General features: G+C 37.4%; 1 protein-coding gene across 1 annotated transcript in view; it reads left to right on the forward strand.

Moving 5' to 3' along the window:
* The window catches only part of CEP192 (centrosomal protein 192), a 55,955-nt gene that overhangs the window by 3,019 nt on the left and 38,240 nt on the right, over positions 1-14,696 (forward strand). The window contains exons 4-15 of the mRNA XM_065753599.1: positions 1,293-1,339; positions 2,647-2,779; positions 3,089-3,240; positions 5,760-5,900; positions 6,164-6,509; positions 6,739-6,876; positions 8,924-8,988; positions 9,064-9,255; positions 9,946-10,069; positions 12,030-12,153; positions 13,168-13,177; positions 13,651-14,668. Coding sequence (XP_065609671.1) covers positions 1,293-1,339; positions 2,647-2,779; positions 3,089-3,240; positions 5,760-5,900; positions 6,164-6,509; positions 6,739-6,876; positions 8,924-8,988; positions 9,064-9,255; positions 9,946-10,069; positions 12,030-12,153; positions 13,168-13,177; positions 13,651-14,668 — 2,490 coding nt within the window. The remainder of the gene's footprint in view (positions 1-1,292; positions 1,340-2,646; positions 2,780-3,088; positions 3,241-5,759; positions 5,901-6,163; positions 6,510-6,738; positions 6,877-8,923; positions 8,989-9,063; positions 9,256-9,945; positions 10,070-12,029; positions 12,154-13,167; positions 13,178-13,650; positions 14,669-14,696) is intronic.

The raw sequence follows: 14,696 nt of genomic DNA on the forward strand, positions 1-14,696 counted from the left end.
TGTCCTTAGCTCACGTAGGCAGTGTCTTGTGGTGTAGTGCAAATGGGGTTTGGAAAAAAATCTTTGTCATTTGAATCAATTCAAAACACAAAAAGCTTGTGATTGAGCAGAAATACAACAACGTGATGACAACATACAGAGTTGTTTTCAATCTCTTCTCTTTCAGTTGGTGCAAGTTTATGAGATTATAACTAATGTTTCTTTTCTTGCCCTGTTTCAGCCAATAACAAGTGATTATTAGCCGGGGCAGTAAAAAGTGGAAGGTCATGTGTTATTATGGTTTTATTTAGTGTAACGTATCCCAAACTACTTTTTCTTACTTGCTATGAAAACTGTTCATTCTTGAGGTGTGAATGGAACAGGGAATCAAAACTGTTCTGTAACCTGTTTTAAAAGTACAGTTACTGATGTTAACTGTATGTAAGGGGAAGGGATTCTCATGCTAGACCTGTGATTAAATTCTGTTGGCTCCTTCAGATTCAGTGAATAGACTTTGTAAATAGTTCTAGTTGTTAACTTTCTCAAAGTTATCTGCATTTTTGTGAGATAAGTATTTGTAACTTAATAAATAACATTCTATATGAAGAGCATGGTTTGTAATATAAATGGACCCTAATAAAACACTATTCTAATTAAAGCATTGTTTTCAGGCATTTATTATTGTAGGCTTGAGGAAGTGACAGTAACTATAGCAACAAGATGCTTTGGAAAACTGGAAGTGCCTTGTGTTTGGACTTGATCAGTGATACTTAGCTGTCCAGTTTTAAGCTGTGGTTTATTCAAGGCTTAAGATTGTAGTCTAGGAACTGCTTTTTGTTCCCTTTTCTTTCTTAAGAATTATGAACCTCTTCTGCTAACATTTGTACATTAGATGTTAACTCTGTCTTGTGGAGCGCATGATTTGATTGTGTGAATACAGTAGAAAAGTGGAAGTTGCTTACAAGTGATTTATTTAAAAAAAAAAGTATTAGCTCAACTGGTGAAATGCAGCAATGAAATATAACACTCATTCCTGCTTTTGTGATGTGCTACTCTCTCCTTTTTTTCTCACTGCTTAATAAATCCTTCAGGCAGTAACTGTCTTACATACTATTTTCGGTTCTAGCCCTGTTGAAACCTTGCCTTTTTAATTGTTTCCAAGATGCTTTGGATTTTTCTGATATGAACATAGAAAGTTTGGTCTTGTTATAACGTCTACGTTTCAAGAGACTGTCTTACAGAATGGTTACTGCTTAGTAGCATAATGTGAGAACATAATAAAATACTGATTTTCCTATATTCCTTTGTTTCAGATTTACAACCTGGAGTATGTTTTCTTCCAGACAGCAAGGATAACAAGGTGAAAAGTTTACTAAATAGAGGAAAAAGTAAAGATATCCTAATAATAGCCTTGTGCAAGACTTCTGTCTTGGAAAGGAAAAGAGAGGAAATCAGTGTTCATTACTTGGCCGTGTACACCTGAAGGCTGTAACTGTGTCATGTCTCATTTTGCTTTTGTTTTCCACATCACTTAACATAATTAGCACCATGGGAGCATGACTCCACCTAATCTCTCTGTTGTGAAAGCTGTTGTGTATTCCTACCTGGTTCTGTCTTCTCGTTCTTTATCCACATATGAATCTTTTTATCACAACTGTAGTTTACCTTAATGAAAAGCCTTGGAGTAACCTTTCTGAATGCTTTTGGAGGTTGAAGTAGACTATCAATCTGATTTGTGATGCCTCTGTACTTTTTAATTGCTTCGAGGAATGTTAGTTCATGTGACTTCTTAAGTGTTCCCAACATAAACTGCACCACTTACAAGATCTCTGTCTTGCTGTACTGTGATTTTTTTCTCTGTTTCCATAGCTAGGAAACAAACAGTTGGATCAGGTATTGGCAGGGCTGTGCTTCAGCTGCTTTCTGCTGTTGTAGAGAAGCTGATGCTTATGGGTGCTGACAGGAATGAGGGCTCATGGCCCTTGTAGAAAATACACCTTAGGCTGCAGCCAGGTGCTGTCCAGCTGTATGCTTCTTGATGTATCAGCTGGTATTTACTAAATTCCTTTAGTTTACTTCCATTTGATGTGTGTGTATGTTTTTATGGGCCTCAGTGGCCTGTGACCCGCAGTTGAGCACTCACAGTCTGTTACTGGAAGGCAGTTAACTCTTTTCTAATATGTCTGCCCCTTTCTGAACTTTCATATTTCCTAGCTGTCTTAGATGAAAGAACATGAAACTAAATCCAAAGTAGGCATTAAACAAAAATAACAACAGAGGTTTCATTTCGATGTACGATTTCTGAAGAAGCAGTATTTTAGCAGTATAGAAACCTATTGAGAGTTTGCTACTTTGCACTTTAAGATGAGGGATTTTATGTTATTCTTTTCCTTAATAGTAAACTGCTTAATGCAGTAGTTCACTGTTTTGGTTCCGAGGTAATTCAAGTTTGGTATTGTTCAGGGGATTTTCCTTTTTGTGATCTTCATATTTCTACCATTGTGGAAGCTAGCAGGCAAAATCCATTGGAGCTAGAATACTTCCTGGGATGTGGGAGAAAGGGAGGGGGGGGTGTTAAAATGTAACTGGGACCTCTTTAATTGTTAAAGGGATTTATGCAATAGCGGACCATTCACAGGTGGATTTACATATGGATGTTTCTTACAGGTTAGCCCATCAGAACCTTCAGAAAAACTGGTAGAAACTGAAACCTCAAGTGATCATCTTAGCATCAGCCTTTCAAGTTTTTTGGAAAATGAGAAACTCTCATCTCTTTCAAGCTTAGGAGGAGATTCTACAGGTAAGGGTATTTGTAACTTCATAGCTTTCTCTGGATAGTTGTATATAGAATTCTGACACAACACTGCTACCTACTTCAGGAGAAATAAATTACTTAAGCATAATTCTGTATAAAGTACATGTAGTACAATATAAAGTTAGGAATATTAAAGAAAACCCTATTTATTTTGAGGTGGAAAAACAGGATAATTCTACTCTGTATGAGTGTGTGTTATTGTTTTAAAGTTAATGGAGTTGCTCTGATAGTCTGCCAGGTGTATTATAAAATACTTATGGAAGGTGAATGGGATGTTTTCTTTTGTTTCAATAGATGATGATATTGATGATGAAGAGTTCGATAACCAAATGGAAGCTTATTTTGAGCAGCTGATACCACCTGAAGTGACCAGAGAAGACACTAACTTAGAGAAGCTTTCAGAATGCTGCACAGCACTGAAGCTTTCTGAATACGACTTGCTTCAAGTAAGTTTTAGATGGAGCTCCAAAATCAGAATGCCTAGTGTGACTCTCAAACACAGCAGTGTTGTTGAGTAATGTCTGCCAGGGTTGATTAAATTTTCTTTCATGACAAACCCAAATACTACAACAGATGCCCTTAAGCAAAGGACTCATTACAAAAAAAAAATGTTTGTAGTTGATAGCAAGTGCAGTTCTAAACAGGAAACAAAGCATTTTGGATGAGATTCTGACTTCCTTTTCCCTATGCAAGGTTTTTTTTCTCGGAGAAAACAAAAAAGAAAAAAAAGCAGCTAGGTAGTGTAGCTTTTTTTATATTTGTTATCTTATAGTGCAGAGCTAGCAGCTGATAAATATGCTTGATACAGAGGATCTTGCTGCTTATGAGATAAGGCATGGGGGAATTGGGTAAGTAGCTGGCTGTCCCAACAGACATTAATCTAGGATGCTTGCAGAAAATCTCAAGTGTTTCCTGTTACGGTGGTGCTTTTATTTTAGGCCTTTGTTCAGGTTTTCTACACTCATCTTTGTTATGTCCTTCTCCTTTCTCCTGATAAACAGTTCTAGACCTTGTGCAGTCAGTTTTGTTAACTTGATCTTGCAAAGGGAAAAATAACCCAAATACTAAGGCTAGATTACTGTTCTCTGACATGACGGAGACTTGTTCTTGGATTAATAACTGATGTAGCATCAGTGGTGTTTTCTGAAGATGGACTTTTTCTTGCTGGACTACTTAAGGCTTCATTTCTTAAGCCTTATTATAATAAAGTGCTTTTCAGATAAAATATTTTTTCTATCTCTAAGCTGTAAGATAACAAAAAGAGATAATGATTTGAGCAGCACCTTATTCAAGTATCTGTCAGGATATCAGTGTGTGATGCTGAATTGCTAGCTTGACCATTAGAGAAATAGTGAGGTTGGATATAAATCAGCAGTTGCTTAGTGTGTGCTTCTGTTCATTCCACCCTTTCTGCTGTTTAGAGTTCTTGCTTATGTGAGTTTGAACTTCCTGCACCTCTGAGGCCTTCTCTTGAATGAATTATGATGTACCTTCTGTAACTTGCTTCCTCTCTCAGCTTTTCCTGCTGATGGTTTCAGCATCAGGGATGATGAGGGGTGTTTGTAGGTAGTATTCGGAATCCTCTCAGGTCCTCTCAGTAGGGGAAACAATATTGTTGGTAGCAAAGCAGAAGCCTTTACTAATACCACAGTCATGAAAGCACGACTTTTACCAGCACCTAAATGCAAAGAATTCTTAAAGCTGTCTACTATCTGTTGAATACCAGCTTTACCCCTTTCTTGTACCCCCAGCAAGCTGTTCAGCTGAACTACAAGGAAGGCCATCTTTATATCTTGCTTGTAATTTCCAGGAGATGAGTATATTATCTCTATAGGCACTGCTAAATTCCTTTGATTGTTTTAGGACAAGAAATAATTTCAGTGGTTGTAACGTTACTGTTCTTGGTTACGGTTTGTTTTAACTGCAACAAAAGAGTGGAGTTTTATTTCAAGATTCTGATAATGTTGTTGAAAAAAAATTGACTTCATTTCTGACAAAGGATTGTTTTATTTCTTCTGTTATAAATACTTGCTTTAATACCAGCAAACATTACTTTTTATTTTGTTTTGTACAACTAGTTTTTATAAAGAACTTTTCAATCACTGACTTATTATTACCAAGGTAATAATCTTCCAGATTTTATTAAAATATGTGGCATCACGAAGGCTATTTTTGTGAGGAAATAACTGTGTCTCCTAAATAGCCAGTCAGTGAGTGGAGGGTAAGCAAAGAACAGCAGCTGCCTCGTGGTTTGTCTTAGAACACCATCTCTCTCTTACAGATTGCTTGGTGTCTGTGATCCTGAATGAGAGCTTGATAGTTGCATTCTTGACCACAGCAGTGAAGTGTGATTGATTTAAACATTAAAATGAGCTATAGCTTCAGAAAAATAGTATTGTGAAAATGGTGTGCTGCTTAAAAATCATGGTAGCAAAGATTATCATTGTTCTAAGGGGGTGCTGTTTGACAGCTTTATAAATCTCCCACCTGACTTCAAAGTTTCCAGGCTGTGTGAAGTGATCTGTTAACCCTTCCGATGACAGCTGGCAGCTGTATATGAGGAACAGAACAGGTGTTTGTTTAAGACCCTATGGCCATGGCAAAGAGTGAGAACAGCAGAACTATGTTCTTTGGTCTCAGGCTTTACACAAAAAGGGAAGGTGGTCCTGCTTCATCCTGGCTGTAGATGGGCAGTGGGGTAAAGTGCCAAAAGGTTCTGAGTTGGAATTCTCATTCAGCGACAGATCCAGAGGAGAAATAGTACAGTGTTCTTGTTAAAGAGAGTGAAAGAATTCAGTGGGTGTAAAAGAAGAGGTTTCCCATCTTCTTGCTCTGTATGTACTTAATGAAGGCAGACTCATGGACTGGCATAATAGCCAGTAGTGTTTTTCATTTTTTTCTCTTCAGCATAGGTGGATGTAATGTAACTATTTCTTTTAATTTTTTTATTTTATTGTTTTAAAAGGAGGACTTTCAAGGTCCTGATGCTTACCAGGCTGTGACAGGAGCAGACTCAGGAAATGCTAGCGATGAAGGTTCACAAAATGAAGGGATGGCTGGATGTCCTGTGCAAATAGAAAAACCACCTAGAGCAATAGAACAGCTGGTATGGAATTATCACTTTTTTTCTACTTATCATGTGCAGAATATGACTAGCATAAAATAAATATGGTCCTGCTTCTGAAAACTTGTAGGAGTTTGAACTCACTACCCAAACTTTCTTTACAAAAGATGAATGGTAAGACTTTGTTTTTTCAATGTTTATCAGCCATAGTTAACTTTGACTATTTTGTACCTAGAACTGTTAGCACAAGCAATTAACAAATGCAGTTCTGATTCTTCAGAATTATTGTTATTATTTTTTTTAAGGATTCCTTGGCTAGCAGAGATGTGCTGGAGTCCTGCAGTGCTGCCGAGTTGCATTTAGATTCACTGTATCTTCAGCGCATCAGCAACCATAGAGCTGATGGCACAGGTGATCTTTCAAAGGAAGAAGTATGGTCCTCTGAGCATCAAACTGCTGCTTCTGATGCAGAAGTACTACATCCAGCAGAAGAGTTTCTGGGGCACTACACCAATCCTAAAATCCCTCTTAGTGTGGGTGCACCTAGGACAGGTGCAGACTCCACTGGATGTGAGGTTGGCCTCTCTGATACTTACTTGTCTCCAACTGCCAACAGCTGTCAGAATAAGAGTTTAGCTACAACAGACACAGGTATGTTGTTTTAGGTATAACCCCACTATACTGCTGTTGCATGGAAAGAGAAGTAAAATTGTAAGCTATTCATTTTCCTTTAGTAAAAAAAAAATCCACCATTTCAGCTACTTGATGTACACTAGCTTGTTGCTGGCCTTTAGTGAGTTGACTCCTTGTTTAAATTCAAAAGGTTTTGCCATGTTTGTTTTACTTTGATCAACAGTGCATTGCTTGTTGTATATTTCAGGTGATGCACAACATAGCATTGTTTATCAAAACGAAGAAGGCAAATGGGTGACTGATCTTGCTTATTATGCTTCATTCGATGAAAAACAAGATTTAAACCTGCCTGAAGATGATAAAATAAATGAGTTCATAACTGGATGTATGTAATCTTTATCCTTTTTCAGTTAGCTGCTGCTATCTGTAGTGTAGTGTTAAGGAAACTTTCTTCCTTTTTTATTTTTTTCCACTTTAAAAATAGATAGAGGCTTTGCAATACTAAATGCTGGGCTTTAGACACTAAAAATTTATTTGAAAGCTATTGTTGGCATCTATGTATAATGATACTAACATTGGTTTCAGTTGATAGCTTCTTTCCATATTTCTTCCCAGGAAGAGTGTTGCTGGTACCAATTGTATGAGGAAAGATAGCTACCCTGTCTATCATTTCCAGAAATGTTGGTTAGAATTTTAATTACTGTTATTCTTTCCATCAAGAAGAGGGAAGCCATCATTTTGTGTTGCATGATGGTTATAAGGCAGGAAACTGTAAACAAGAAGTTATTAGAAAAATGAGTAAATGTGAAAAGAGCCGTTGAATTCTCTGGCTGGTGATTTTTGTGAGCTTCTTGGGAATGTCTTGATGCTGAGTGCTAATGCTTGGCACTGATACTGAAGAATGTTGGAGCTTATCAGGGCCATTTACAGGACTCCTCTAAGAAATTCTAGGCTTTTTGAGCCTTTGTCTGACTTAAGTTTTAATTTCCCTTTACCTATCTCAGGCTGATCTTCATGAGAGTCTGTTTGTTGTATGAGATTGGGTAGTATACATGCAGCACTGCAGACAAATTCCTTAGCACCAAAACTGTGCTCTGAACTGTCATACTGTACAGATTTAAGCATTGTATACAACAGGGTTTCTCCTAGTCTCTTCTTGTTTCTAAAACTGAAATGTGGATGGTATTCTGAAGATGTCTGTTCAAGGCTGCTCTTTCTTTTGTAGAGGATGGTGTGTATGATGATGTATAGAATTTCTTATTATAAGCCCAAGGTTGAAGGGTTGTTGGGTTGAAATTGCCACTCTGTGGTTTTCTGTTGGAACAAAGAAATAAGATTGTGTGGTGGAAAATTCTCTACCTACTTTGTCAGCAAAGCAGAGCTCCTTATTGTTTTTCAAATAGCAGGGTATATCAGGCACTTGGCTTCATCTTAGACTCTAGTTACCAAATTATTAGGATAGCTGTCTCTGCTGTAATTTTTTCCAAGAGTCAGTAGCTTTTCCCTTACCTGATGCTTTTTAAACAAATGATGCTTTCCACCTGATTGGATTCAGCGTGGATGGCATTTTTCTCTCTGCTAGTTTGCTTGTTTGTCTGTGATGTTTGTGTGATTCTTGACAGCTGAGAGATTTTATTTATAGGGACAGAAAGGAAATGTTACATCTGATGCTGCTGAGTGCTGTTAATGACATGTCTATCTCTGTGAATGGTTCACATTGTATTATTGTACCAAGCAGTATGGCATTGCTCACTTGACAGTTTAGTGCTTCAGGAAGTCTTCATAAGTTGTCTTAAATCTTATACAGAGGATTAAAGAGTTGTTATTGACTTAAAATTTAGCTGGATGTGACTGCGTGTCATTGATAGTGCTAGCTTGCCTTTAGAAGTTATAGTTGGATTGCTTAATAAAGAGGTGCTCCAGTTTTGTTGCTTTCCTCAAAAGCAACAAAATTCCAATTTTCTGTAAGTACTTCTTATAGACAATGACGTTTGGCCGTGTTAATTTACGTGGGTATATAGTGAACTGATATGAACCAAACTGATCTATTTGTTTTGCTCTGACTCACAGACAGCACCTTGATGAAGTTTCCAAACTGAATGCTGTCTAAGTTCGCTTGGAAGCTCCAGTCTACCTAGTATAGATAGCAGAACCAGTAGTAAATACAATTTGGCTCTGGGACAAGATAGTAAGGTTGTCTTTATCGACTTCTAAGGTAGCTAGCCGAATGCTTCTTTTACTGGGGTACCTGAAGATGTAGGGAATAATATTTTAAAGCCAACTTCACATGAACTTTTCTCACGGGAGGAATAACTCCTGGTTTGTCCCAAATTGCCTTGAATGTAGAATTAAGTGTCTTTGCCTCAAAATTTAGTTTAATGATGCAGAATAGTAATGACAGAACTTAATAAAATATCTTCTTTGGTTTTAAGCTGAAGCAGAAGCGAAGCTTGCACAAGACCAGGAAGAATTTGAGAAAACACACAGACTTCTGCAGGTAAGTAATTATCTGAGTGTGAACAGAGTAACTCCCGTTTATTTGAAAATTACAGTTTCTGTAACTTCTCTGCAGGCAGAAAAAGTAGACATTCTAGATGCATCTGAATTAGCCAATTCTTCATGGAAATCTACCGGTAGCTGCATTCTGCCAAAAATGACTGATGTTAGTAAAGATGCCAGTTACTTACGTTTGTCTTTGGGAGAGTTCTTTGGTCAGAGGTCTGAAGCTCTTGGTTGCCTTGGTGGAGGCAGCGATGTGAAGCGGGTGCGTATCTCAGTGTTGTAAGAGGAAAGGGAAGGGTAAGAATTTTTGTTGCAGCTGTTTCTAAGAATTTCTTTTCTATGCTTGTTTGCTAAGGAAATTCCGTATGCATGTATGACAAGGATGAGTTATTTTTTGATTCTCACTTGGTACTTCTTACATGAAGGGGTGGCTACTGTTACTGGGGAATCTTTGTAATTAGTTCTTGATCAAAACATGAAGATACGTAGGGTTATAGAGAGGGAAGTAGGCCATGTTACAGGCAGCTTGTTGGAGATCTGAGTAAGCAGTCCACTGAGTTAAATGAACCACTACTTGGACAAGGATATTTTATCTCTGAATGGCTGTTGATAATTGTGCTATTTCAGATTTGTCCTGGTGTAGTGGTAGGTGTGCATGTTCTGTACTGCTGCAGGATTGCTGAGAGATTGTATGTTCTTCGGTCTATCTGGTATAAATGTTCTGTTGCTTTTTATTGTTGTTTTTTTTCTTGTTTGTTTGTGTGCTGCATGCTTTTTTTTTTTGTTATTTAAGTTGCATTCTATGTATGTGAAGCAGGCATTTACAAGGCCAGGAGACTTATGTTAATTCTCAGCCGAATAGCAACTGAGGAGACACTGACTGAAACTGCTTAGCTTGTCCACTGAAACTGTTTATGATTGAATTCACTAATTTTATCTTTTTCCTTTATAGCCATCTTTTGGTTACCATATCACATCTCCAAAGACAAGGCAACCTGTTGCTTTGCTAAAGCAATTTGATGTATCAGTAAGTGACACTATCCAAGAAACTTCACGATTTTCTGAAATGCTTCCAGGTAATTATAGAGCAGGGTGAACTTCAGACAGTGGTTGTAACAGTAATGAAGAGTTATTAGTATATAACTAGTAAAGATTGTGAGAAGAATGTGATAGAGAGTGAAGAGAAGTATGTGATAGACTCATTCACTTAATCATTTTCAGGACTGTGAGATTGGAAGGTGCTGACACCAAAACCCACAAACCCTAAGGAGTTGCCTGAGAGCATTCTAATACCAAGTAGTAGCCTGGATGGTCTTGGTCACTTCCACGTTTTCAGATGCTGGATAAATACCAGAATGTCTTTTAAAAATTAAAGCCTGTTCAGATTTTTTCTATTGAAAAAGCTGTGTAGTTGTATTGACAAAAAACAGCAACAAATAAAACCAACAAAAACAACCAAACAAAAACAGAAGGTTGATATTTGTCCATTTAGATATAGAGGCTGTAGGAAGTAGCTCAGGTTACAACTGTGTCTGTGTGTTTATATGGAAGTCTAACTTTTTCTTGCCGTCTTTTAGAATATATAAATAATCAGGTATCTCAGGAGTACAATTGACTTAAAATAATAGAGAATTCCTCCCAAATCTTATATGTAAAAATCACAAGATGCGTTTTTGTGTAACTTGCATATCAGCTGAACAAGGTATATCTAAGAAGAGATTGAGAGTACTTAGTCAAAAGATGAGTTGACTGTAAAGCACTGTTCTTATATACTTTAGGTGATATCAGTCTTCTGAATCCATTTGTAGCATCAGTGCAGTGGCTTATATACACTTCTATGGTGGTGAAAACATCCATTGGATTTTTATGAAGGACATTTCCTTAAAAGCAACTTTACAGTCTTTATTTTCCTCACTCTGAGCCCTTCCAAATATTTTTAAAGTGTCCCTAATGACATTATTTTGTTTGTTTGTTTTGTTTTCTTTAAACCTACTGTTAGTATGCTTAAATTCACTCTACAGTAGTCTGGATTTTTTGTTTAAAAACAAACAATCCCTAGATGCTTCTTGAATCTTGTGACCTTTATTCAGGTAAAAGCTAGCTGTAATTGCTGCATTAAATAATAGATAAATGCACTATTGTGCTATGCAGTTACTTTGCTGTAAATGCTAAAGAAAATAGGTATTTAAGTTGGTTCATGGCCAATATATTAATAGCAATTGTCGTGTGATTTTTTTTTTTTCAGGAGTAGTCAATAACCTTTATTAATAGTGTTAGTATACAATTCTGATTTAAGGAGCAGTGGATGCAGAAGAAGCTGAGAACTTAACAGCCAGAGAAGGGTCTTACTTAAAGTACTGAGGGTACACAAATATCTACCACAAATAGACAAGAAACTAAATAAGTATACACACTTCATACTTCCACACTTCATACTTCTTTTCTTGCTAAGCAGAGCATTTAAGAAAATTGGTTTTAGTGTTTTATGGAGTGTGGATATTTTCCTTCTAGCAAAAGCTCTTTTGATATGGTAGCTTCTAGGTCTCATCAGAACAGTGTTTCCTAGTTTGGGTTTTGTCTGATAATTGAGAAGATTCTTAATAGACTTGGTGGTTTCAGAGGTGTCCCTCTGAACATAATCCTTCACAGTCACCAGTTCACTGCTACCTACCTCTCTCAGACTCTCTAGTATTTGAAAAATGATTTTACACAGTTTTAACTCTTCATGGTTTTTTACTGGAGCTGGGTCTACATTTGTACTACCTTGCAAACAACATTTTATGAAAAGACATATTTAGCTTGTGCTCATATGGTAGGCTACCTGCAAATGAATCGTGAGTATGGTTTTAGTAACACCACTAATGTTAACTGAATCAGGATGTTCTTTCAGGCAAGAGCTGATGATTGCAGTATTTGTATTTGTGCATTACAACAGTTTTTTCCTGATTGAACACAGCAGGAGTGTTAACATCCCATGATTGAAGTTGTTCAAACAAAATATTTGGAAAGTAACTCTGTCTTTTTCTTTCTTCTCAGAAGACTTGGAAGCTCAAGAGCATGCAAATTCTACCAGCGGTGAAGGTGCATGGTGTAGTGAGGAGGCTGCAGCTGGAAAACAAAGAAGCGTTAATGCAGAAACTGCTACCAAAAGTAAAACAAAGTGTAGTGAGGAGGCTGCAGCTGGAAAACAAAGAAGCGTTAATGCAGAAACTGCTACCAAAAGTAAAACAAAGGTGTGTGTGTATATATATATATATATATATATATATATATATATATATATATATATATATATAGCATTTTCTAATAATTGCAAGTATGAAATTGAGCAAATATCACTTAAAGGAACAATAATAAAAGTTGTCTAAGGCTGAGTTTAGGTTTTAATCTCAACCTACTGCCTTGTATGCTGATAACTTGAATTCTAGCAGATGTCTTTTACTTCTTAGGGTAGTTTCATTAAATTGTTATGATCCTATAGATCAGCACTTCAGATAGTGCTGTACCAGCACTGAACAGAAGGACTGCTTCTTTAACCTGCTGACCATTCTTTTTTTGCTGCAGCACAGGTTGCTGTCAGCTTTCTTTTCTCTGAGGACATGTTGCTGGCTCGTGGTTGACTCGATGACTACCTGGACCTCTAACTCCTTTTCTACCAAGCTGTTCTCCAGCTGTTCAGTCCATAGTCAGTACTGGTGCAAGGACTTCTTTCCTCCCCAGGCTGAAAGGCATCTTTCTATTGAAATTCTTGATTGATTTGTCATCCCATTTCTCCAACCTGTTGAGGTCCTTGTGAATGATGCCAACCCACCTTGTGTATGAGCCACACCTGGGCAGACTTGCCAGGAGGCTGTGCTCTGTTCCATTATCCACATAATTGATAATGAAGTTGAACAGTACATAGATACTGATACTGGACCAATGTCAGTTCCTAGGATACCCCATTATAGACCTCAGGATACTCATAGAATTTTGACAGTCTTTGTGCCCTGATTACAAATTGTTACAGCCAGTTTTCAGTTGAGTCAGGGTCTGCTTATCCACTCTGTAAATTAACAGTCTTCTTGTGAGGATACTGTGAGGACTTGCATGGGTACCTATAGGAGGACATAAACTCAAGTTGACAAAAAGTAAGTCTTATCTACAAGAGAAATGGGAAGAGATTATGATCTAGAGGTGACGTTGTCTAGTTATTCCAGCACTTTAGGTAATGTGATGTGTAATAGGTAATGTGAAAATTGTCAGCCTTCAGGGGTGCTAAGAAGTGTAGAATTAGTTTTGTTTCACTTTGCTGAGGCAGATGATTTGAAGTTTTTGGGAGATACTGTGTGTTCAGTCAGTTTCCTCCCTGCTCTGTCTGTGGTTGTTTCTACTTGTAGTCCCTCAAACCAAATTAAGATAGACATGAGAAATTTATGTGTCTCAAGTTTTAAAGGAACTGAAGCTTCCTAGCAGGAAGTCTTTATGGCAAGCAGACTTGCAAAATCAGTAGCTTGCACGTTGTAGTGTTTCTCCTAGACAATAAATGAAGCATGTGGCAACAATAAATATTAATATAGTATCAGGCATTCCATATCAGGTATAAATTGAAATACAAAGTTGTTAAAAAAAATCAGTTTTCTTAATTTGGTGCCTAACCCCTTTTTCTTTGTTGCAGGGTGAAGACAAGTTGGAAGATGGCTTATCTAATCATTCTGACTCAGTCCTCAGTATTAGTACAATTGCCTCTGCTATTGCTGATGCTTCTTGCAGTGCTGATCCTTCCCAGCTAGCTGCTATGATCATGACGCTCTCCAATAAAAATAGAAAAAGGTGTTTCCTTCCTGGAGTTGTTAAAGAGGAACTCACAGCTAATCAGGTGTTATCCAGTGATGTGGAAGACAGCACATTTGATATGGAAAAATATCTCCGAAAAACAGATGTGATTGGACTTGAAAGTGAGAGTATTGTAAAACATGAGACATCTGTCCAGAACAGTATGTCTGAAGGCACTTTTCTGGATAAAGTTAGGAAAAAAGAAATTATTGTAGAAGACTTATTAAAAGATCGTAATGAGCAGCAACTAATAGAGAAGCAATTTCTGGATTATTTTCATGCAGAAAATGGTACTCAGAGTATCTCTAGCTCATCTGATGCTTCCAAGCATGAAGACAGAACTGCAAATAGCGTTAAGTATTCAGAGAAGTTATCTGATATATTAAATAGTAAACATTTGCAGATGATGAGTGCTCTTAAATCAGATGTACTGGATACCCAAACTTCACCTAGTAGAAACAAAGTGCAGACATGTGAAACTCCTTTAGCAGCTAAAATAGAAATGGCACAGAGACTTCAGTTTGCTCAGCAGGCTGACAGTCCTACTAGCGGATGTTGTAGCAGGGAAGATGGAGAAACTGCAGAGCAAGTGAAAAATATGATTCCTGAGCCATGTAATTATCTGGAGAGAAACACAGGCAACACTGTGTCGTTTGACAAGGTAAAACCTGCTAAGCAACCTGGTAAATATGTCTCAGTAAGTCCTACAAAAGCAGCACCTGTGCAGGAATTGAACACTGATGAAGTGATGCAAAGTACAAAAGCAGAGGAGAGAACCGAAGAGGCCAGTACTGTTGGCAGTGGGAATGTGAAACATGTAACTTTTGAGAAGCTCTCTACAACTTCTCAGTGTAGTACTGGTAAGTAAATCCAAATAGTAATCCAAAA

The sequence above is a fragment of the Cyrtonyx montezumae genome, unplaced genomic scaffold, assembly GCF_038088225.1.
Source record: "Cyrtonyx montezumae isolate F1298 unplaced genomic scaffold, pur_monq_1.0 scaffold_8, whole genome shotgun sequence".
Classification (NCBI taxonomy): domain Eukaryota; kingdom Metazoa; phylum Chordata; class Aves; order Galliformes; family Odontophoridae; genus Cyrtonyx; species Cyrtonyx montezumae.